This window comes from Thalassophryne amazonica, chromosome 9, assembly GCF_902500255.1.
Source record: "Thalassophryne amazonica chromosome 9, fThaAma1.1, whole genome shotgun sequence".
NCBI classification, from domain to species: domain Eukaryota; kingdom Metazoa; phylum Chordata; class Actinopteri; order Batrachoidiformes; family Batrachoididae; genus Thalassophryne; species Thalassophryne amazonica.
The window spans coordinates 8,323,823-8,348,593 of record NC_047111.1 but is presented as its reverse complement, the minus strand read 5'-3'; the positions used below and the strand labels follow the sequence as shown (position 1 = coordinate 8,348,593).

Here is a 24,771-nt window from a genome sequence, read left to right as displayed (position 1 = left end):
ATCTCTGTAATAAAATTTTATGGTCAACAGTATCAAAAGCAGCACTGAGGTCTAACAGAACAAGCACAGAGATGAGTCCACTGTCCGAGGCCATAAGAAGATCATTTGTAACCTTCACTAATGCTGTTTCTGTACTATGATGAATTCTAAAACCTGACTGAAACTCTTCAAATAGACCATTCCTCTGCAGATGATCAGTTAGCTGTTTTACAACTACCCTTTCAAGAATTTTTGAGAGAAAAGGAAGGTTGGAGATTGGCCTATAATTAGCTAAGATAGCTGGGTCAAGTGATGGCTTTTTAAGTAATGGTTTAATTACTGCCACCTTAAAAGCCTGTGGTACATAGCCAACTAACAAAGATAGATTGATCATATTTAAGATCGAAGCATTAAATAATGGTAGGGCTTCCTTGAGCAGCCTGGTAGGAATGGGGTCTAATAAACATGTTGATGGTTTGGATGAAGTAACTAATGAAAATAACTCAGACAGAACAATCGGAGAGAAAGAGTCTAACCAAATACTGGCATCACTGAAAGCAGCCAAAGATAACGATACGTCTTTGGGATGGTTATGAGTAATTTTTTCTCTAATAGTTAAAATTTTGTTAGCAAAGAAAGTCATGAAGTCATTACTAGTTAAAGTTAATGGAATACTCAGCTCAATAGAGCTCTGACTCTTTGTCAGCCTGGCTACAGTGCTGAAAAGAAACCTGGGGTTGTTCTTATTTTCTTCAATTAGTGATGAGTAGAAAGATGTCCTAGCTTTACGGAGGGCTTTTTTATAGAGCAACAGACTCTTTTTCCAGGCTAAGTGAAGATCTTCTAAATTAGTGAGATGCCATTTCCTCTCCAACTTACGGGTTATCTGCTTTAAGCTACGAGTTTGTGAGTTATACCACGGAGTCAGACACTTCTGATTTAAAGCTCTCTTTTTCAGAGGAGCTACAGCATCCAAAGTTGTCTTCAATGAGGATGTAAAACTATTGACGAGATACTCTATCTCCCTTACAGAGTTTAGGTAGCTACTCTGCACTGTGTTGGTATATGGCATTAGAGAACATAAAGAAGGAATCATATCCTTAAACCTAGTTACAGTGCTTTCTGAAAGACTTCTAGTGTAATGAAACTTATTCCCACTGCTGGGTAGTCCATCAGAGTAAATGTAAATGTTATTAAGAAATGATCAGACAGAAGGGAGTTTTCAGGGAATACTGTTAAGTCTTCTATTTCCATACCATAAGTCAGAACAAGATCTAAGATATGATTAAAGTGGTGGGTGGACTCATTTACTTTTTGAGCAAAGCCAATAGAGTCTAATAATAGATTAAATGCAGTGTTGAGGCTGTCATTCTCAGCATCTGTGTGGATGTTAAAATCGCCCACTATAATTATCTTATCTGAGCTAAGCACTAAGTCAGACAAAAGGTCTGAAAATTCACAGAGAAACTCACAGTAACGACCAGGTGGACGATAGATAATAACAAATAAAACTGGTTTTTGGGACTTCCAATTTGGATGGACAAGACTAAGAGACAAGCTTTCAAATGAATTAAAGCTCTGTCTGGGTTTTTGATTAATTAATAAGCTGGAATGGAAGATTGCTGCTAATCCTCCGCCCCGGCCCGTGCTACGAGCATTCTGACAGTTAGTGTGACTCGGGGGTGTTGACTCATTTAAACTAACATATTCATCCTGCTGTAACCAGGTTTCTGTTAGGCAGAATAAATCAATATGTTGATCAATTACTATATCATTTACCAACAGGGACTTAGAAGAGAGAGACCTAATGTTTAATAGACCACATTTAACTGTTTTAGTCTGTGGTGCAGTTGAAGGTGCTATATTATTTTTTCTTTTTGAATTTTTATGCTTAAATAGATTTTTGCTGGTTATTGGTAGTCTGGGAGCAGGCACCGTCTCTACAGGGATGGGGTAATGAGGGGATGGCAGGGGGAGAGAAGCTGCAGAGAGGTGTGTAAGACTACAACTCTGCTTCCTGGTCCCAACCCTGGATAGTCACGGTTTGGAGGATTTAAGAAAATTGGCCAGATTTCTAGAAATGAGAGCTGCTCCATCCAAAGTGGGATGGATGCCGTCTCTCCTAACAAGACCAGGTTTTCCCCAGAAGCTTTGCCAATTATCTATGAAGCCCACCTCATTTTTTGGACACCACTCAGACAGCCAGAAATTCAGGGAGAACATGCGGCTAAACATGTCACTCCCGGTCCGATTGGGGAGGGGCCCAGAGAAAACTAGAGTCTGACATTGTTTTTGCAAAGTTACACACCGATTCAATGTTAATTTTAGTGACTGTGACTTCATGCTTTTAAACTGTGATAAGACTGAAATGATGGTTCTTGGTCCAGTGAGACATCTGCATCAATTTGACCAGCTAACGCTTAGCCTAGGCTCATGTGTCATACATCACACTGACAAAGCGAGGAACCTTGGGGTAATTTTTGATCCTCCGTTGTCCTTTGACCTCCACATTAGAAATATTACGAGGACTGTTTTCTTCCACCTGTGAAATATAGCAAAGATTTGTCCCATCCTGTCTATGGCTGATGCTGAGACCCTGATTCATGCGTCTGTCTCTTCTAGATTGGACTATTTTCTGGTTTACCGCTGTCCAGCATTATGGGTCTCCAATTGGTTCAAACTTTTGCTGCCAGACTTTTGACTCGAAGCAGAAAGTTTGACCACATTACTCCCAATTTGGCATCTCTTCACTGGCTTCCTGTTCCTGTGAGATAAGATTTTAAGATTCTACTACTAGCCTATAAAATCATTCAAGGATTGGCACCTCCCTACTTAGTTGACCTAATTAAACCTTACGTACTGGCCCAGACTTGCGTTTTCAGCGTGCAGGACTACTTTGTGTCCCTAGGGTGAATAAAAAGTCTGTGGGTCACAGAGCTTTCTCTTATCGTGCCCCTGTTCTGTGGAATGATCTCCCTGCATCAATAAAAGTCAGACTCTGTAGAGACTTTGAAGTCCAAACTTAAGACACACTTATTCCACTTTTGTATGGCTAGTATACTGGCATAGTATGTTACTATGCTTTTTCTTCTTTTAAATTCATCTTATTAGTAATGAAGACCAGTAGTCCTGGCTCAAGCCTCAACTTTATCTAAAGTCTGGGTCTTTTATTGAAGCTTAAGGTGCCCTGACACTTGCACAACTTTGATCGCGCACTTGCAAGCACATCGGCGTGATGATCCCACCCACTGTGTTCCCAGCTGGATGCCATGCTTTGTTCCACTGGCTGCCATGCACTGTGCGCTGGACACTGCATATATAAAATAATTATTTTGTAGGGGATTAATCATTTTCTCTGCAAGTTAGCTGTTGAAAAGGGCTCTAATCACTTCCGGAAGCACAGAGGAACACTCCAGCTGCTGCTTTTCTCGCTCGCACATGCGCTGAACAAAGTGGAGAAAGCATTTGGAGGTGTCTTAAAAGGTAATTATTTCTCATGTTTATCTTGTAACGGCTTGGTAAAACAATTGCATGTTTTGTCCTTCTTGTGTGCAGCTGTAAAAGTATGTTTGTGACAGATTTAACATCTCAATATAATCGTTTAGTGATTTTCAACCTTTTTTGAGCCACGGCACCCTTTTTATATTTACAAAATCCTGCGGCACACCACTGTCATGTGTCACGTGTCACGCACCACTAACTCGACTGTCTCTACACGGTGCGTTAGCACGTTAGCAACACGTGTGGTACAGATATGGCGTAACATAGTATACTATAGTCATGGAGCTGTATATGAGAACTAGAGAGTGCAGTCCCATTGCTGCACACTAAACGAAAACGTCCCTTCATGGACAGCGACATGACGCCTCCTAACCGGGCAAAATATTGACTAAGTACCCGGATGTTAATGCATTTTCAATGGAGATTCGCGACTGAACACACTCAGAAAAATGCTCGCAAAATACGTGTTAAAATGCCATTTTGTCCTGGATATCGAGCCAGTAAAATTAAATTACATTAAATTATGTCAGGAAAGTATTAAACTTACTCTGACACACACACATTCACAAATATTAGTGATGAAAGTTACACGGATCTGCACTGATAAGCTGCGCTGCTCGGCTGAGCTGCTGCTGTGTTCAACGCAGCGCAGCTCCTAAAACCATTACAATACATTTATATATATTATATTTTTACACAATTATCCTTTATTGACCAAGTTTCATTCATGAAGTCAGCGGTGTGTTTGTGTGTGCACATCTCTGTGTGTGTGGCAGCACAGTGCGGGTCATTAATCTCATTATTTTAAGGTGCAAAAAAAAAAAAAACTCCCCAGTCTTGTTGAACAATTTTTAGTCACTAACGACAAGAATTTTAACTAGACATTGGTCTAGCAGTGGAAAATATTAACTAGACATAAGTGAAATTAATGATCCGTGTCATCGGGCGGCACAGGTACGGCAGGAGACATACAGCTGTTTATCATCCAAATATCACGGACAAAGTGACAAGAAGAACCAAAACCACTTACTTATGGAAGGAAATATTGTCTCCCTTGTTCCTCCGTTTGTGACTTTGCTAACATACGCAGCTTTCCGGCATATTCCACGTTTCTTGACGAGACTAAGTGAACTTCTATGCACACAAATCACTAACTTGCCCGGAATTAAAATGGCGATCACGCCTCCTTGTCGGCACACGGCTCAGCTCTACTGCGTGCTTTGCTGCCATCTACTGGAATAAAAGAGCATTACACCATCTGCCACACTATTACAGCACATACACCCGATAATGGTGATATTTGATAATTGCCCATTGCATCCCTGACGATCGATCACGGCACCCTAGGGTGCTGCGGCACCCGGGTTGAGAATCACTGGTTTAGATGAGCTTCGCTCTGATGGGGTGCACTGATGCAATCACTCACACTGTTTACTTCTTTATGCGACTTGATGAGCCGCATGTAGTGTTGGCAAGTGGATCGCACAACGTTCACAGCCATTTCCCCAAATTTCCTGTACATTCATATTGTCAGTTGCATCTGTATCATGGCCCAAGCAAAGGGTCACCCCTTTGAATCTGCTCTGCTTGAGGTTTCTTCCTCAAATCATCAGAGGGAGTTTTTCCTTACCACTGTGGCCTTTGTTCTTGCTCTCGGGGTTGGTATGGTTAGACCTTACTTGTGTGAAGCACCTTGAGGCAACTTTGTTGTGATTTGGAGCTATATAAATGAAATAAATTGAAATTGAAACTGAGGATAGAAAGGGATTCTACCCCATGGTCCACTTTCTCAACTCCCAGTATAGCCTGGGATTTTCATTGAGCCATGAACTTGGATGGCATTCAAAGTATTCTCAGATATGAAACATCTCTCCCTATGGGCATTTGGAACTGCAGTGCAAGCTCCAGGATCTTTCAGAGTCTTGTTGCAGAAGAATTCCTACATTCCATTCAGATCACCAGTTGTGTTCATGTCTTCAAGACATCCAGCAAACTAGTGGGTAAGCAACTGAGAAACAGACTGATCAAGAAGCGCGGCCAGATGTAATTTTGACCACTAAGTAGATGAATCTGCAAGACATCAACTGAATCTTCAAGGAAGCCGCCACAGCAAGTCCATGGTCAGGAAATGGCGGCGTGTTCAGATGCAGTGGCTTGCGGTCTCTTTTAAGTGCAAGTGTGTTTGTGTGGCTTTTCGTTGTTTTTATTTGCCATTTCATTGGGCGAGCATTATGTACACCAGACTTCAGCTCCTGCAGATTGGATTAAGCAGTAAACAGATGATTACAGCCAAGTTTCTCCGCTCTCATAACATTTTGGAGGACATCACCAGAGTTCCAGACGCTCCGTGGATTACCATCCCCGATGGCAGGCACCGCAGGCGGCGTCGGGAGAGTCTGTCGAGCTGGAGTCCTGGTGAGGCTACGGAAACGGCTGTACAGACCGCCACTCCCCAGTGTTTTTCTTGCTAACGTGAGATCACTGGGGAATAAGATGGATGCTTGTGTGTAAGAACAGACTCGTGAGGGAGTGCTGTATGCTGCTTCTCACTGAGACCTGGCTCCACTCATACATCCCGGACAAAGCTATCGAGCTAGCAGGCTACACAGCACATCGTCATGACAGAACACGGGCCTCCGGTAAGAGCAGAGGAGGAGGGGTGTGCATTTTTATCAATAACACCTGGTGCATGGACTCAAAGACTGTGAGGAGTCACTGCTCTGCAGAGTTAGAGTTCATGTCTGTTAAATGCAGACCCTTTTACTTGCCCCGTGAATTCACAGCTGTCATGATTATGGCTATTTACATTCCACCTGGTGCTGACTCTGGCTCCGCCCTCAGGCAGCTACATGACACAATCAGCAAACAACAAACCACATATCCTGAAGCTGTCCACATCATAGCAGGTGATTTTAATCATGTTGATTTAAAGATTGTTCTCCCCAAATTCCATCAGCATGTTAAGTGTCCAACGAGGGGAGACAACATACTGGACAAGGTGTGTTCTAACATCAAAAAGGGCTTCAGAGTGAAAGCTCTACCCCACCTTGGCCAGTCAGATCACATGTCCCTGCTTGTGAGGCCAGCATACATCCCCCTCAGGAAAAGTGCTCCTGTTATATCCAGAACTGTTAAAATCTGGCCTGATGGTGCTATTCAACAACTCCAGGACTCCAGGACAGAAAACCTCAATAGCTTCTTTGCCCATTTTGAGGTGCAGCCACCAGAGACAGTCGTCGTCCCCTCACCTGTCCTCAACAGTTACGTCCTCACGCTGGAGGAACAGGAGGTGAGGCAGGTGTTGAGGGGGGTGAATTCAAGGAAAGCTGCGGGTCCGAACCGCATCTAGGGATGGGTGTTGAGGGAATGTGCAGCTGAGTTACCTGGTGTGTTTACAAACAATTTCAACCAGTGCCTGAGCCAGGCTGCTGTCCCCCCTGCATGAAGTCCTCTATTACTGTCCCCCTCCCTAAGAAGACCAGGAACAGTGATCTGAATGACTATCACCCGGTGGCACTAGCTACCATCATTATGAAGTGCTATGAGAAGCTAGTCCGGGCCTACGTCACCTCCTGCCTTCCCCCTGAGTTTGACCCTCACCAGTTTGCTTATCGTGCGAGCAGGTCCACGGAGGATACCATCATTATGGCTCTACATGCTGCTCTGTCCCATCTGGAGCAGCAGGGGAACTATGTGAGGCTGCTCTTTGTGGACTTTAGCTCAGCATTTAATACCATCCTTCCAAGCAGACTGGTGATTAAGTTGTTGGACCTGGGGGTGTCCCACTCCATTTGCCGGTGGATCTTGGACTTCCTCACAGACCACTCTCAGAGGGTGAGAGTTGGCCCTCACATCTCTTCGGCCATTAGCCTCAGCACCGGCTTCCCTCAGGGCTGTGTGCTGGGTCCTTTGCTCTACACCCTCTACACCTATGACTGCACCCCCCTCTCACTCCAGCAACAATATCATTAAGTTTGCTGATGACACTACTGTGATGGGACTCATTTCTGGTCAGGATGAGTCCGCCTGTAGAGAGGAGGTGCAGCGGTTGTTGGTCTGTTGTAGGGAGAACAATTTGATCCTCAACACTTCAAAGACAAAGGAGATGGTGGTGGACTATAGAAGGAGGAAAACAGTCATCCAGCCATTGGTCATCGATGGGGACTGTGTGGAGTGGGTCTCTGAATTTCATTTTCTGGGCGTGTATTTGAGAGACGACCTGACTTGGAGCACAAACACTATGGCTACCATCACGAAGGCCCAGCGGAGACTCTATTTCCTGAGGGTTCTCAGGAATAACCATCTGCCACAGAGACTGCTGGTGTCCTTCTATCGCTACTCCATAGAGAACATTTTGACTTACTGTCTCTGTGTGTGGTTTTCTAGCTGCACAGTCACAGACAGGAAAGCTCTCCAGAGGGTCGTCACCACAGCCCAGAAGATCACTGGTTGTCTCTTGCCTTCATTAGAGGAACTGTATACAAGTTGTTGTCTCAGGAAGGCAAGGACTATAATCAGAGACCGCTCCCATCCTGGACACTATTTGTTTGAATTGCTGCCATCAGGCAGACGATACAGGGCACTTAAGGCCAGAACAAACAGATTTAGACACCCTCTCTACTTTTAAGATTAGGCTTAAAACTTTCCTTTTTGCTAAAGCTTATAGTTAGGGCTGGATCAGGTGACCCTGAACCATCCCTTAGTTATGCTGCTATAGACTTAGACTGCTGGGGGGTTCCCATGATGCACTGTTTCTTTCTCTTTTTGCTCTGTATGCACCACTCTGCATTTAATCATTAGTGATCGATCTCTGCTCCCCTCCACAGCATGTCTTTTTCCTGGTTCTCTCCCTCAGCCCCAACCAGTCCCAGCAGAAGACTGCCCCTCCCTGAGCCTGGTTCTGCTGGAGGTTTCTTCCTGTTAAAAGGGAGTTTTTTCTTCCCACTGTAGCCAAGTGCTTGCTCACAGGGGGTCGTTTTGACCGTTGGGGTTTTACGTAATTATTGTATGACCTTGCCTTACAATATAAAGCGCCTTGGGGCAACTGTTTGTTGTGATTTGGTGCTATATAAAAAAATTGATTGATTGATTGACTTAAAAATAGCTTTGTGGGAAGAGCTGTTTGTGCACTGAATGCTTCTGGACCTGCCATTTTATGATTGTGATTGAGTGTTTTTAACTAGATTTTATGTAGAATTTTTTAGGGTTATTTATTTATTTTAATTGTGCTTTTAAGAGATTGTTTTTAATTTCATTGTCATGCACAGTATTTTTTTTCTGGTGTCATGTACAATGATAATAATAATAATAATAAATTCTGAAATAAATAAATAAATTCTGAAAGGGATGTTCCAGGACAATCTGCATGAGCTGGCCCAGGTTTTATCCTGCATGACACTGTACAGTGGACAAGTCCTTAACACTATAACAGTCACCACCCTCCCAAGTCAAGCGTTTTGGTGCTCTCCTATGGTTTTGTCTTTTCCAGTGATAAGACTTCAAACACTCTCCCCTATAATCTTCATAACATGCTACTTTCCAATGGAAGGCAGCAGCAAAAATACTCCCACAGAGTGTAGAAATATGAGTTCTTATTTTTGTGGTGAGCTTTCCTAAGTGTTATGAAATAAAGTCCAACATAGCAGAATATGAAATAAATAAAATGCATAAAGCAGCTACTTGGCCCTTGATATACAAAAGAATATTTGATGGGGAACACACTCCAGTAATCAGAGGACCACCTTGAATGGATGCTTCCAAAACAGCTGGAAAGAGACTGTGTTGATCAAACAAAGACAAAGCCATCTGGATTGACTGGAGAGGGAAGATACTGACCTAAGATATCAGAACCTGATACCATGAAGCTCAAGGACTCAACCTGGAAAGGACATGTTACAAAGAAGGGTAGGCTGAGGAAAGAAGGACCACATCTAGAAGGACTAGCTGAACCAGACAGAGTCAGAATGGAGAGAGCACATTGCTGAAAAATCTTAACCAGAAATACTCTCTTCCTGCCTTTTAAAATTAATGATTGAATTACTTTTTGCCATCATACATTAAGTACAACATAAATACTGAGCAGCTCCTAAAACTTTCCATTTAACTTCCAGTTCTGTGCTCACATCAGTGTACATAAATAAAGAAATATATAAAGGGAATATGGAATCAGATGACCAGTAGTCCCAAACCAGACAATCAAGCAGACATGATTGCTGAAAGACAGGTCTTACAGTGCTGACAGACCCCAGTGTGAACCAGCTCGGTCTGCGGCTGTAGTGAAGGCAGACAGGCCAATCAGTGAGACAGTTGGTGTAACGGTTAGAGGGCCAATGTACTCTAACAGCAACCCTGGAAATCCACACAGACCAATAACAACTTCGAGAACACTGGATACAATGATGGCACCCTGGATCTGGAACAATAAAATGCAGAAACAAATAGCCAGACAGCGTCAACAACTGAATTCATAAGAGTAAGCAGCCAATCAAGTACTAACAGACACCAGAAAAAGATAAACAGATTGTGGCAGAGCAGGAAGAGATGGAAAATATTTAGGTCCAATGGTCCTCCAGGACTGGTTTGAGAACCACTGTTGTAGAATATTATTCACACTACTCTGTGTTAAAGTGTCAACACTGACATTATTGAAATAACTCTAGGTGAGTGTTAAACAGCCCGGTGTCTTAGTGGTTAGCACTGTTGCCTCACAACAAGAAGGTCATGGGATTGCTTCCCACCTGGTTCTTTCTGTGTGGATTTTGCATGTTCTCCCCATGTCTTTGTGGGTTTTCTCCAGGTGCTACCGTTTCTTCCCAGTATTATAAAAAAACATGCTTATTTAGAGTCTGCTCCTTTCTCTGTCCTTGACCAAGGTAGCACCACTACATCTGGAGATGGGCCCCGGGCCCTGGACTGTGGCTGCACACTGCCCCTAGTGGATTGTGTCTAACTGTAATTAGGATGGTTAAATGCAGAGGACACATTTCATTATATGTATGTACAATGACAATAAACACCCTTATTATTATTATTATTGTTATTACATCAGCCAAGGACATAAAAAAAAATCTTTGGTGTTTATTTATTTATTTGTCTGTCTGTCTGTCTGTCTGTCTTTTAGCAAGATTACGTCAAACCTACTGCAGGGATTTTGATGAAATTTTCACCACTGATAGATATTAGACCAAAGAAGACTCCATTCAGTTTTGGAGGTGATTCAGATTTAGATCCAGATCCGGATTCTGAATCAATATTTCCCTTTATATAGCCTTTGAAGGATTACTTCAAAACTACTTCACGGATTCTCACCAAATTTGTACCGCACAGATATTAGGGCATGGAAGACTCCACTGCATTTTGGAGGTTATCCAGATTCAGATTGGTGGATGTCAGAAATCTGTGATTGCTCTTATTATTACAATTATTATCATTGCTAAATGACTAGTACTTCCAAAAGTGCTAATTTAACACTGAAAATAGGGGACATACAGTGAAGCAAATAAGTATTTGATCCACTGTAGATTTCCAACCCCACAAAGAATGGAGAGGTCTGTAAATGGACTGCATTTATATAGCAAATTTTCATCTGCATCAGATGCTCAAAGCACTTTACAATAATGACTCACATTCACCCCGTTGTGAGGGTGCTGCCATACAAAGCACTCACTATCCACCGGAAGCAACTAGGGGATTAAGGAACTTTCCCAAAGGCCCTTAGTGATATTCTGGTTAGGCTGGGATTTGAACCAAGGATCCTCTCATCTCAAGCCCAACACTGAACCACTAGACCATGACCTCCCCTCTGTAATTTTTATCGTAGGTACACTTCAACTGAGAGAGAGAATTGAAAAAAAAAATATCAGAAAATCAGATTGTATGATTTTTTTTTAATTGATTTGCATTTTATTGCATGAAATAAGTATTTGAACACCTACCAACCAGCAAGAATTCTGTCTCTCACAGACCTGTTAATTTTTCTTTAAGAAGTCCTCCTATTCTGCACTTACCTGTATTAACTACACCTGTTTGAACTTGTTACCTGTATAAAAGACACCTGTTCACACACTCAATCAATCACACTCCAACCTGTCCACCATAGCCAAGACCAAAGAGCTGTCTAAGGACATCAGGGACAAAACTGTAGACCTGTACAAGGCTGGGATGGACTACAGGACAACAGGAAAGCAGCTTGGTGAGAAGACAACAACTGTTGGTGTAAGTATTATAAAAGGGAAGAAACACAAGATGACTGTCAATCTTCCTCAGTTTGAGGCTCCATTCGCTGTTTTGCAGTTGTGAATCTCGTGCCGTCTGGCAGTCCGTGACTCACGCGAGAGGTTGTTTTCAGCAGAGGTCCGGTGTCAGGAGCTCACACTCACAGTGTAAACACACCTCGTGAAGTATGGAGAATAAGACTACAACTCCTCTAGATAACCCTCTCAACTTGGGAGAACATGTCATCATCATAATCTCCTGTGAAATCGCAAAATCAATGCCATCCACATCCTTGCTTTGCCATTGTTTTCATGTGCTGTGAGACAACGGAACCCTGCTGGCATTCTGTTGCATTCTGTGAAGTGCAGGGGGCCGCCAGGGGGATTATGGGAAATGCTGAAGTACTGAATGCAAGATCTCGCTTCGTTGGGCAAGGATTAGTCGGAGAAAACTCAGAACTATACGGGAGGACCTGGTCAATGACCTGAAGAGAGCTGGGACCACAGTCACAAAGATTACATTAGTAACACATGATGCTGTCATGGTTTAAAATCCTGCAGGGGAGCAAGGTCCCCCTGCTCAAGCCAGCACATGTCCAGGCCCGTTTGAAGTTTACCAGTGACCATCTGGATGATCCAGAGGAGACATGGGAGAAGGTCATGTGGTCAGATAAGACCAAAATAGAGCTTTTTTGGAGGACAAGCACAACCCCAAGAACACCGTATCGACCATGAAGCATGGGGGTGGAAACATCATATTTGGGGGTGCTTTTCTGCAAAGGGGACAGGGTGACTGCACCGTATTAAAGGGACGATGGATGGGTTCATGTATCGTGAGATTTTGTCAAACAACCTCCTTCTCTCAGTAAGAGCATTAAAGATGGGTTGTGGCTGGGTCTTCCAGCATGACAATGACCCCAAACACACAGCCAGGCAAGGAGTGGCTCCGTAAGAAGCATTTCAAGGTCTTGGAGTGGCCTGGCCAGTCTCCAGACCTGAACTCAACAGAAAATCTTTGGAGGGAGCTGAAACTCCAAACCTGAAACATCTGGAGAACATCTGTATGGAGGAGTGGACCAAAATCCTTGCTGCAGTGTGCAAACTTGGTCAAGAACTACAGGAAACATCTGACCTCTCTAACTGCACACAAAGGTTTCTGTACCAAATATTAAGGTCTGCTTTTCTATTGTATCAAATACTTTTTTCATGCAATAAAATTCAAATTAATAAATGCAATGTCCTTGCTCACTGAGTGTGAGCAGAGCGAGCAGCAGTGTGAGTCGACGGTTGGTGTTTGTTGCAGATGGCTGTACTGCTTGCTATAGCCTGCAGCCACATTTGGAGTCCGCCGCCTGGGCCTGTGGCTGTGTCATTGTCCCGTCCAGGTTCGTGGCTCTTCGAAGGTCGCAAACCAGGCCCGCAACTGCCTGCTGCAGTGGTGAAGGCCGCCACTACATCAGTGGTCAGTTTGTTTCTCTCTGTGGGGAAGTCAGGATGCTACTGACTAAGCTAAGCTAAGCAAACCAAGCTAAGCTGTGTTCTGCTCGGCTGACTTTTCCCAGGAATTTTAGCTTACTATTTTATTTAGTCGATTATTCTATTTTTTTGTTTGTTTGTTTTTCATTTTTTTGGTAATTTTAGGAGTAGGTTACTTGTACTAGTTTTAGGAGTCTTATATGTTTTACGAAAACTTGCATGATGTTGGCAGAAAGGATGGCTCTCTTAGAGAGCTGCAGTAATTTATGTTTCTATCATGGCCCAAGCAGAGGGTCACCCCTTTGAGTCTGGTCTGCTTGAGGTTTCTTCCTCAGAGGGAGTTTTTCCTTACCACTGTTGCTATGGGGGTTGGTAAGGTTAGACCTTACCTGTGTGAAGCGCTTTGAGGCAACTCTGTTGTGATTTGGCGTTATATAAATGAAAATAAATTTAAAATTGAAATTGAGAGCTGTGTTCAAAACAGCTGATGAGCTTAGTGGGCATTGATATTACGGGCAAGGTTGATGTTGGGCCAGTTGGTGTGCCTACTGGCATCAGCCCAGAAGCGCCAGTTGTGGAGGATGGTTGTCAGACTGTGGTTAGTTGGAGGAGGTCACGTGGGGCTCGGCGGAAGTCATGTGGAGCTCGGTGCCCTGCTGTGGCATCCAAACTACATGAGCCACGAGTTTCTCCTCTGCAAAACATAAACCAATTTTCTCCACAGAATGCACCTTATTTTAGTTCTTTGAGCCCACGGAGGACTTCTACTCCTATCTCCAGGTCGAAACGTTGGCCATTAGTGATAGGGGATTCTATCACCTGAAAAGTTAGATTGAAGATGCCGGCTGATATTAAATGTAATCCTTGGGCTAGAGCTCCTGCACACTGCATCCCACCTCAGGGTATTGAAGCAGAAGAATGGTAAAGAGGTTAAGGAACATGACATGAGATACAGTCATAATTGTTATTCATGTCGGTGCTAATGATGTCAGAATTTAGCACTCCGAAGTCACTAAAATGGATAAAGGGATAACTTGTGATCTTGCCGGAAAGATGTGTCAGAATCGTTTGGTGGTCTCTGGTCCTCTCCCCTTTCAGGATGGGGATGAGGCATTTAGCAGGCTGTTTTCATTAAATAGGTGATTGGCACAGTTTTGTGGACAGTATGGCTTTAGTTTTGTTGATAATTGGCCTTGGTTCTGGGGTACAGCAATCCTGTCTGCAAATATACACTCAACAAAAATATAAACGCAACACTTTTGGTTTTGCTCCCATTTTGTATGAGATGAACTCAAAGATCTAAAACTTTTTCCACATACACAATATCACCATTTCCCTCAAATATTGTTCACAAACCAGTCTAAATCTGTGATAGTGAGCACTTCTCCTTTGCTGAGATAATCACCCTTGTCTGCACATACGAGGTCTATTAGAAAAGTATCCGACCTTATTATTTTTTTCCAAAAACCATATGGATTTGAATCACGTGTGATTGCGTCAGACAAGCTTGAACCCTTGTGCGCATGTGTGAGTTTTTCTACGCCTGTCGGTTGCGTCATTCGCCTGTGAGCAGGCTTTGAGTGAGGAGTGGTCCACCCCCTCAGCGGATTTTCATTGTCAGGAAATGGTGGAATGATTTGGGCTTTTTTTCCATCAGAATTTTTTCAGAAACTGTTAGAGACTGGCAGCTGGAAACCATTAGAAAAATTTATCTGGCTTTCGGTGAAAATGTCACGGGCTTGGTAGAGAATAAGGAGTGTCGCTGTCGCTGTAAGGACGGCCCCCAGCGGCTGTGGGGTGTGCCGCGCTCCGAAGCTGCCATCGACAGGCTGAACAACCATTTCATTTCTAAACGGATGGCTGTATGGATCCGTGACCATCGTGTGCAATTTCTCTGGTTATCACAAGAGCTGGACATCAACCATTTTCCGGCAGATTTCACTTTTAACAAGAGATTTTGTCATGGAAAGCCGAGCGGAGGCTTCGCGCGTCAGGATGGATTCGCTACTGGAACGAGACAAAACCACCTCCGTTTTGGTCTCACAGGACGGCTTTGAGATGGTGTTCAGACAGCTGTCGGTGGTTTTTCCATCGAGTGATTATCTGAGAAATTGTAGATGTGCCTGGACATGCCAGAACATGTCCCATGAGGCTTCATCATGGCGTGGCTGTGCGCCATGCGGCACCGCCGCGACGCGCGAAGCCTCCGCTCCTCTTTCCATGACAAAAACTCCTGTAACAGTGGAATGTGCCGTTCATTTCCAAACTGGACGCTGTGTTTTATCCGGGACGTCGTCTGACTAGCACAGAAATTGTGAAAAGACGTGGACATCAGCACTTTTTCGGCACATTGAGACAGACGTGTGGAGGAATTCCGCGCGTTGCGGCGGTGCCGCATGGCGCAAAGCAACGCCGTGATGAAGCCTCACGGGACATGTTCTGGCATGTCCAGGCACATCCCAATTTCTCGGATAATCACTCGATGGAAAAACCACCGACAGCTGTCTGAATGCCATCTCAAAGCCGTCCTGTGAGACCAAAACGGAGGTGGTTTTGTCTCGCTCCAGTAGCGAATCCATTGTGACGCCCGAAGCCTTCGCTCAGCTTTCCATGACAAAATCTCTTGTTAAAAGTGAAATCTGCCGGAAAATGGTTGATGTCCAGCTCTTGTGATAACCAGAGAAATGGCACACGATGGTCACGGATCCAGACAGCCATCCGTTTAGAAATGAAATGGTTGTTCAGCCTTTTGATGGCGGCTTCGGAGCGTGGCACGCCCCACAGCCGCTGGGGGCAGTCCTTAAAGCAACAGTAACACTCCTTATTCTCTACCAAGCCCGTAACATTTTCACCGAAAGCCAGATAAATTTTTCTAATGGTTTCCAGCTGAAAGTCTAACAGTTTCTGAAAAAATTCTGATATAAAAAAAAAAATGAAATCATTCCGCCATTTCCTGACAATGAAAATCCGCCAAGGGGGTGGACCACTCTTCACTCAAAGCCTGCTCACGGATACTTTTCTAATAGACCTCGTACACGACAATTGTAGGCTTTCATTTTCTCTAACGTATGTGCACTCACACCGTATACCAAATAGATGACAAGATCTGGGAAGGTAATGGAGCACTTCCTGTAGCTTCTTTTTTTTCCAATTGTGTACGGGTCCTTATTGGCAATTTCACCAATTTTCTGTAAATACCTCACTTTGCAAATTGGATTCAGTGTGTCATGATATATTGGTTATCCTTCTTGCTATTGTTATCTGGCTTTGATGTCAACATTATTATGGTGTTGTCACTGATCTCTATATAATAGATCAGTGACAAAGAAAGTTGACTCACAACATGGCGGACTGTGTAATTGTGGGAAATTGGTGACATCATCGGAAACCCATCGATTCAAAACAATCACAGCTGCATGAGCATTCCATCCAAAGGTTTCAAAAGCTGGCATGCTAGCCAGGCATTCCGCAAAACGAGGAAGTAATTTTTATCACATAACATTTTGCCAAGAAGTTCGGCTTTATAAATGAATAAAAAGGGTAGGAACTAAATATAAACATGTTTGGTCATGCTGACCAGAGCTATCTCAATGCTACTTCAGCGTTAGCTTAGCACAAGATATACACATACACACACTCCTGCCGCAACAAAACTCGCAAGATGCATCAAAATTACGGAGCAGATTCACTCACCGGACAGTAGGAGTTTTTTTTGGGACTCCAACGAGGGCGGTCGCATCTTCTCCACTCCCCCTTATATCTGTTCTCTGCCTTTAACCTTCAAGTCCCTACTTTACCAGACTGTGAACTCCTCAAATTATATTGGATTGTGGAAATGTTGGAGTACTATTGGATTAACCATGGAATTGATCAGCTGGTGTCTGAACGCTATTGACACCATTTTTTCTACAAGAAGGTCAGGACCGGGGGATCCTACCTGCCCAGATAGAATGTATCCTGTGGGCTATGTTCTTGACTCCTGGAGTTCCTGGTGTGTGGCATGCTTGGCTCCTTTCTCCATTGAGGATGTCGAGGATTTATTCATCTTTGGTCTCATGGTAGCAGGGCTGGTACTTTTAGCTTATGTGCTGCCCTGATCTACTGGAAAAATGGCAAGACGGCGGCATTAAGAACCACGGCCCCTCTCTTGTCCATCATGATTAATGAGGTTGGCAAGGCAGTGCATTCTCAGACTGCGATGACTCTTGAGCTCAGATGCAAATTGGATGACATCTTGGAGCAGATGCGTGCCTTGCAGTTGAAGCTGAAGATTTCAGAGGCCGGTGAATATTCTTAATTCATAATTGGGAATATTCTTAATTCATAACTGAGATTTGATTGTGCAAGTGGAACTGTTAAAATGTGTTTTTCACTCCTCAAAACCATAACATTACAGGCTTATCAAGCCTGATGGTCAAATTGCCCGACTGTTTTTCCTCCAGAGGGATTTTTTTCGGCCTGGGGAACATTGGCTGTTTCTTATCTCAACTCACAAAGACAATAAACTGCTTTTCACAGGACTGAAGAATGCCCCATTCCTCCCCCCACCCCCTCCTATCCCCCATCAACCCCCCCTTTCCAGCGCCTGCTAAACGTCACTCCTTCCCCCTTCGGCGGGGGCTGTGCAGTTTTAGCTGCAGCCCCGTCACTCCCCCCAAGCTAACGGCGGCGCATCTCAGGGTTGCTGCGTGGCCTTCACCCACTTGCCTCAATTCGGATAACGGACTTCTTCAAATTTAGTGCACATAAACAATGTCAAATGTGTATGTGTCATCTTTAATTCTGATGTGTGCCATTATTATGGTAAACAAGTAATAATTGTGGACTAATTGCTGTCTGAGGTAACTGGAGTGTAAACCTAATTTATCCACTGTGAGATCAATAAAGTATATCTAATAATTAGCAAATTAGCATTGTACCCATATCACTGAAATATAATGGAGACGAAACAGTGAACAGACTCACCAGCAGGAGGATGTTCCATGGATTATATGGCAAAAATGACCATAGAGCAGTTTTTAGGGTTTATAGAGAAATCTCTGAGGTTTTTAGCAAAAACGCCAACACAAGCCACAGCAGAGAGCATCGTGGAATACACCACAAAGACAAGATATTTAATGTTCAAAATGATTTATTGTTTTTGTGCAAATATTTCAATCAATCAATTTTTTTATATAGTACCAAATCACAACAAACAGTTGCCCCAAGGCAACACATTTCAAAAAAAGCTGGGACAGTGGTATGTTTACCACTGTGTTACATCACCTTTCCTTCTAATAACACTCAATAAGCGTTTGGGAACTGAGGACACTAATTGTTGAAGATTTGTAGGTGGAATTCTTTCCCATTCTTGCTCGATGTATGACTTCAGTTATTCAACAGTCCGGGGTCTCCGTTGTCATATTTTGCACTTCATAATGTGCCACACATTTTCAATAGGCGACAGGTCTGGACTGCAGGCAGGCCAGTCTAGTACCCGCACTCTTTTACTATGAAGCCACACTGTTGTAACACGTGCAGAATGTGGCTTGGCATTGTCTTGCTGAAATAAGCAGGGACGTCCCTGAAAAAGACGTTGCTTGGGTGGCAGCATGTGTTGCTCCAAAACCTGGATGTACCTTTCAGCATTGATGATGCCATCACAGATGTGTAAGTTGCCCATGCCATGGGCACTAACACACCCCCATACCATCACAGATGCTGGCTTTTGAATTTTGCGCTGGTAACAATCTGGATGGTCTGTTTCCTCTTTTATCCGGAGGACATGATGTCCATGATTTCTAAAAACAATTTGAAATGTGGAATCATCGGACCACAGCACACTTTTCCACTTTGCGTCTGTCCATTTCAAATGACTTCGGACCCTGAGAAGGCGGCGGCATTTCTGGATGTTGTTGATGTATGGCTTTCACTTTGCACTTTTAACTTGCACTTGTAGATGTAGCGATGAACTGTGTTAACTGACAATGGTTTTCTGATGTGTTCCTGAGCCCACGCAGCAAGATCCTTTACACAATGATATCGTTTTTTAATGCAGTGACACCTGAGGGATCAAAAGTCATGGGCATTCAGTGTTGGTTTTCAGCCTTGCTGCTTACGTGCAGAAAGTTGTACAGAAAGTTCTCTTCTGATTATATTATGGACTGCAGATGATGGAATCCAAAAGTCCTTGCAATTAAACACTGAGAAACATTGTTCTTAAACTGTTGGACTATTTTTTACTATTTTTTTATTTTTTACGCAGTTGTTCACAAAGTGGTGATCCTCATCCCATCTTTGCTTGTGAACGGCTGAGCCTTTTGGGGATGCTCCTTTTATACCCAATTATGAGACTCACAATTAGTGTCCTCAATTCCCCAATGCTTATTGAGAGTTGTTAGAAGGAAAGGTGATGTAACACAGGAAAATGCCTGACGCTGGCTCACAGATCTGGCAACTTGCTTCCAACGGATTGTTTGCTGTTGTGATACTCTTCTGAACTTTACACGGTTGTATACATTTCTTTTATCTCACAAGTGACTTTATCCCACAAGTGACTTCCAGTCCTGTTTCCAGGCTGAAACACCGGACTTTAGGGATAGGGGACTCTATCACCCAAAACATTCAGGTTACAGACGCTAGCTGATGTTAAATGTATTCCTGGGGCCAGAACTCGTGTTATTGCATCCCATTTTAGGGTGCTGATGCTGCAGAAGGGAAGACAGACTAAGGAACATGACATGAGATATAGTCACATAGCTATTCATGTCGGCACCAATGATGTCAGGATGAAGCACTCAGAGGTCACAAAAATGGACATAGAGAGGACTTCTGACCTTGACAGACAGATGTGTCGGCATAGATTAATAGTCTCTGGTTCCCTCCACTCCCGGGGTACTGATGAGGCATTTAGCAGGCTGAAATTGTTACATAGGTGGCTACCGCAATTTTGTAGACAGCAAGGCTTTAGCTTTATTGATAACTGGCCTTTGTTCTGGGGCCACCATCGCTTGCTGATGCCGGAAGGCCTCCACCCTACTGGGGAAGGTGCCGCCATCTTGTCTGCGAACATACGTAGATACAGCTCTACAGGGAAGATAACATTAGGAATTTACAGCAGGCCACAGAGAAGGTGATTAGTGCAGAAAATCCACTTATGGTGATAGTGCACTTTATCTGCCAGGGAGGGAAATTCAACAAGTTGAGACTGTGGCCTGCTTCAGGAGACATGTCCATAAAAATCATAGAGGGATATGGCCTGTTGGCTGTTCCAGCAATATCATGTGTCTGTTACCTACAACATGTGTGGAATGTCTCAAACCTAAACCTACTTCTAGGCATCTTATATATGCTACTCTGGAACCACCCCTAAATCCAAACAGTTCAAATGTCCACCCCACTGAGGTCCTTAGTCTGGGTCTCATTAACATACAATCACTGTCCTCAAAATCATTGTTGATTAATGATCTAATTATTGATCATCATTTAGATATGATTGGGTTATGTGAAATGTGGCTTAAATCTACAGCTGTCCTCCCCTTAAATGAGGCCTGCCCACCAGCATATATACATTTAGTCACATCCATCGTGATGTGAAGCAAGGCGGGGGTGTTGCTCTTATTTATAAATCTAGGTTTAGCTTATTAGCTGTTGGGGGTCACAAATATAACTCGTTTGAGCATCTGATTCTCTGCTCTGCTCAGGATATTATGCATTGCCAAGGTCAGAAGAATAAAAATCAGCTGTATTACTTTGTCACTGTATGTAGACCTCCTGGCACATATTCTGAATTCTTAAATGAATTTGGTGCATTCATCTCTAACTTGTCAACTAGTGCAGATAACATTCTGATCATTGGTGACTTTAATGTTCATATAAATAAGCCTTCTGATCCCCTCTGCAAATCATTTATGGAAATTGTGGATGCATTAGGATTTCGGCATTGCATTCAGGACTCAACGCACATTAGTGTAAATACCCTGGATCTGGTTCTCACACATGGTATTGCGATCACAAATATTGACATCATGCCTCTTACATCAGTGGTCTGTGATCACTCACTTATTAAGTTTACAGTTTCACGTCCGTGTTTAGTGGAACAACAACCTTATATATCACTATGGCAATGCATCAACTCCTCAACTAAGACTGAACTCAAAGATAGACTGCCTGATGCAGGGGTGCTCAAGTTCGGTCCTCGAGATCTATCTTCCTGACACTCTTAGTTGACTCCCTGCTCCAACACACCTGAATCCAATGAAAGACTCGTTAGCAGGCTTTTAATGGGTCTTTCATTGGATTCAGGTGTGTTGGAGCAGGGAGACAACTAAGAGTGTCAAGAAGGTAGATCTCGAGGACTGAACTTGAGAACCCCTGGCCTGATGTCTTAGCTTCACATTTGGGAAATACCCAATCAGCAGACAGTCTTGTGTATAGTTTAAACTCAGTGCTCAAAACTACGACATGATTGCGCCACCTGTGTTAAAACCGCACTCCCCCAAATCACAGTCACCTTGGTTCAGTGATTACCTGCGTGACCTCAAGCATAAGGCAAGAGGTCTAGAACGGAAATGGCATTGTTCAAAATTAGGAGTATTCCACCTTACATGGCGTGATGCTATCTTAGACTATAAGCATGAATTACTGGCTACAAAGTGGACCTATTACTCTGATTTGATCAACAAAAACAAGCATAACTCAAAGTTCATGTTTGACACAGTGGCAACACTTATTCATGGACAACCACCTGTAGTTCGGTCTCCTTTTACAGCACGAGATTTCCTGGATTACTTTGAGAAGAAAATAGAAGACATTAGGTGAGACATATCCCAGCATGCCTCAACCCAGCCACTACACCCTGCTTTTGAGGTGGGCACCGTTACTGGGGTATTACCTAGATTTAGAGAATTTGATAGTATCTCACTAGGCATGCTGACAAAATTCGTACCGTGAAGAGAAAGCACAACCTGCTTATTTGATCCTATACCAAAAAAAAACTGCTTAAGGACTTGTGGCCCACTCTTGGGCCGACTGTGCTGGAAATTATTAATCTTTCTTTAACTTCTGGATCTGTTCCTAAATGTTTCAAATCTGCAGTGATTAAACCATTACTTAAGGAACCTAATCTTGACCCTAGTGTATTGACAAACTATGAGCCGATATTAAATCTATTATTTTGCTCTAAATTTCTGGAAAAAGTGAGTGGTGTCACGGCAGCTCGTGGACTGTCCTATTGAGAATAATCTCTTTGAGCCACTGCAGTCTGCTTTTATAAAATATCATTCCACAGAGAAGGCTCTCACTAAAGTGGTGAATGATCTTCTGCTTACAATGGATTCCGATACCACTACAGTTGTGGTGCTGTTCGATCTCAGTGCTGCATTTCATACCGTGGATCATCATATTCTACTTGATAGGCTGGAAAATCATTTTGGGATTATTGAGAGTACTGACATCATACTTGACCAGTCATTTTCACTGTGATTTGTACAGTAACACTACCTTTAACCTTAGTGAGATGAAATTTGGGGTTCCACAGGGGTCCTTCTTAGGCCCCCTGCTTTTCTCCCTTTATATAGCACCCCTTGGGCACATATTATGGCATTTTGGGATTACCTTTCACTGCTATGCTGATGATACTCAGTTATACATGCCGATATCTGCTGGTAATCTCGTTCACATAAAATCCTTAGAAGATTGCCTAGCATCAGTGAGAAGTTGGATGTCTAGAAACCTCCTACTTTTAAGCTCTGATAAGACTATCAGAGTGGTATAACTCACAAACTCGTAGCTTAAAGCAGTAACCCGTAAGTTGGAGAGGAAATGGCGTCTCACTAATTTAGAAGATCTTCACTTAGCCTGGAAAAAGAGTCTGTTGCTCTATAAAAAAGCCCTCCGTAAAGCTAGGACATCTTTCTACTCATCACTAATTGAAGAAAATAAGAACAACCCCAGGTTTCTTTTCAGCACTGTAGCCAGGCTGACAAAGAGTCAGAGCTCTATTGAGCTGAGTATTCCATTAACTTTAACTAGTAATGACTTCATGACTTTCTTTGTTAACAAAATTTTAACTATTAGAGAAAAAATTACTCATAACCATCCCAAAGACGTATCGTTATCTTTGGCTGCTTTCAGTGATGCCGGTATTTGGTTAGACTCTTTCTCTCTGATTGTTCTGTCTGAGTTATTTTCATTAGTTACTTCATCCAAACCATCAACATGTCTATTAGACCCCATTCCTACCAGGCTGCTCAAGGAAGCCCTACCATTATTTAATGCTTCGATCTTAAATATGATCAATCTATCTTTGTTAGTTGGCTATGTACCACAGGCTTTTAAGGTGGCAGTAATTAAACCATTACTTAAAAAGCCATCACTTGACCCAGCTATCTTAGCTAATTATAGGCCAATCTCCAACCTTCCTTTTCTCTCAAAAATTCTTGAAAGGGTAGTTGTAAAACAGCTAACTGATCATCTGCAGAGGAATGGTCTATTTGAAGAGTTTCAGTCAGGTTTTAGAATTCATCATAGTACAGAAACAGCATTAGTGAAGGTTACAAATGATCTTCTTATGGCCTCAGACAGTGGACTCATCTCTGTGCTTGTTCTGTTAGACCTCAGTGCTGCTTTTGATACTGTTGACCATAAAATTTTATTACAGAGATTAGAGCATGCCATAGGTATTAAAGGCACTGCGCTGCGGTGGTTTGAATCATATTTGTCTAATAGATTACAATTTGTTCATGTAAATGGGGAATCTTCTTCACAGACTAAAGTTAATTATGGAGTTCCACAAGGTTCTGTGCTAGGACCAATTTTATTCACTTTATACATGCTTCCCTTAGGCAGTATTATTAGACGGTATTGCTTAAATTTTCATTGTTACGCAGATAATACCCAGCTTTATCTATCCATGAAGCCAGAGGACACACACCAATTAGCTAAACTGCAGGATTGTCTTACAGACATAAAGACATGGATGACCTCTAATTTCCTGCTTTTAAACTCAGATAAAACTGAAGTTATTGTACTTGGCCCCACAAATCTTAGAAACATGGTGTCTAACCAGATCCTTACTCTGGATGGCATTACCCTGACCTCTAGTAATACTGTGAGAAATCTTGGAGTCATTTTTGATCAGGATATGTCATTCAAAGCGCATATTAAACAAATATGTAGGACTGCTTTTTTGCATTTACGCAATATCTCTAAAATCAGAAAGGTCTTGTCTCAGAGTGATGCTGAAAAACTAATTCATGGCCTTGCCTTACAATATAAAGCGCCTTGGGGCAATTGTTTGTTGTGATTTGGCGCTATATAAAAAAAAAACTGATTGATTGATTGATTGATAGTTCTTGGTCCAGTGAGATATCGGGATCAATTTGGCCAGTTAACGCTCAGCCTAGGCGTGTGTCATACATCACATTGACAAAGTGAGGAACCTTGACTTAATTTTGATCCTGCATTGTCCTTTTACTTCCACATTAGAAATATTGTGAGGACTGCTTTCTTTCACCTGCAAAATATAGTGAAGATTCGTCCCATCCTGTCTATGGCTGATGCTGAGACCCTGATCCATGCGTTTATTTCTTCTAGATTGGACTACTGCAATGTTCTATTTTCT

At 42.9% G+C, this 24,771-nt stretch overlaps 1 protein-coding gene across 1 annotated transcript in view; it reads right to left on the bottom strand.

The window, feature by feature from the left end:
* Positions 1 to 24,771, bottom strand: part of slc23a1 (solute carrier family 23 member 1) — a 417,619-nt gene that overhangs the window by 187,379 nt on the left and 205,469 nt on the right. The window contains exon 6 of the mRNA XM_034177547.1: positions 9,711 to 9,892. Coding sequence (XP_034033438.1) covers positions 9,711 to 9,892 — 182 coding nt within the window. The remainder of the gene's footprint in view (positions 1 to 9,710; positions 9,893 to 24,771) is intronic.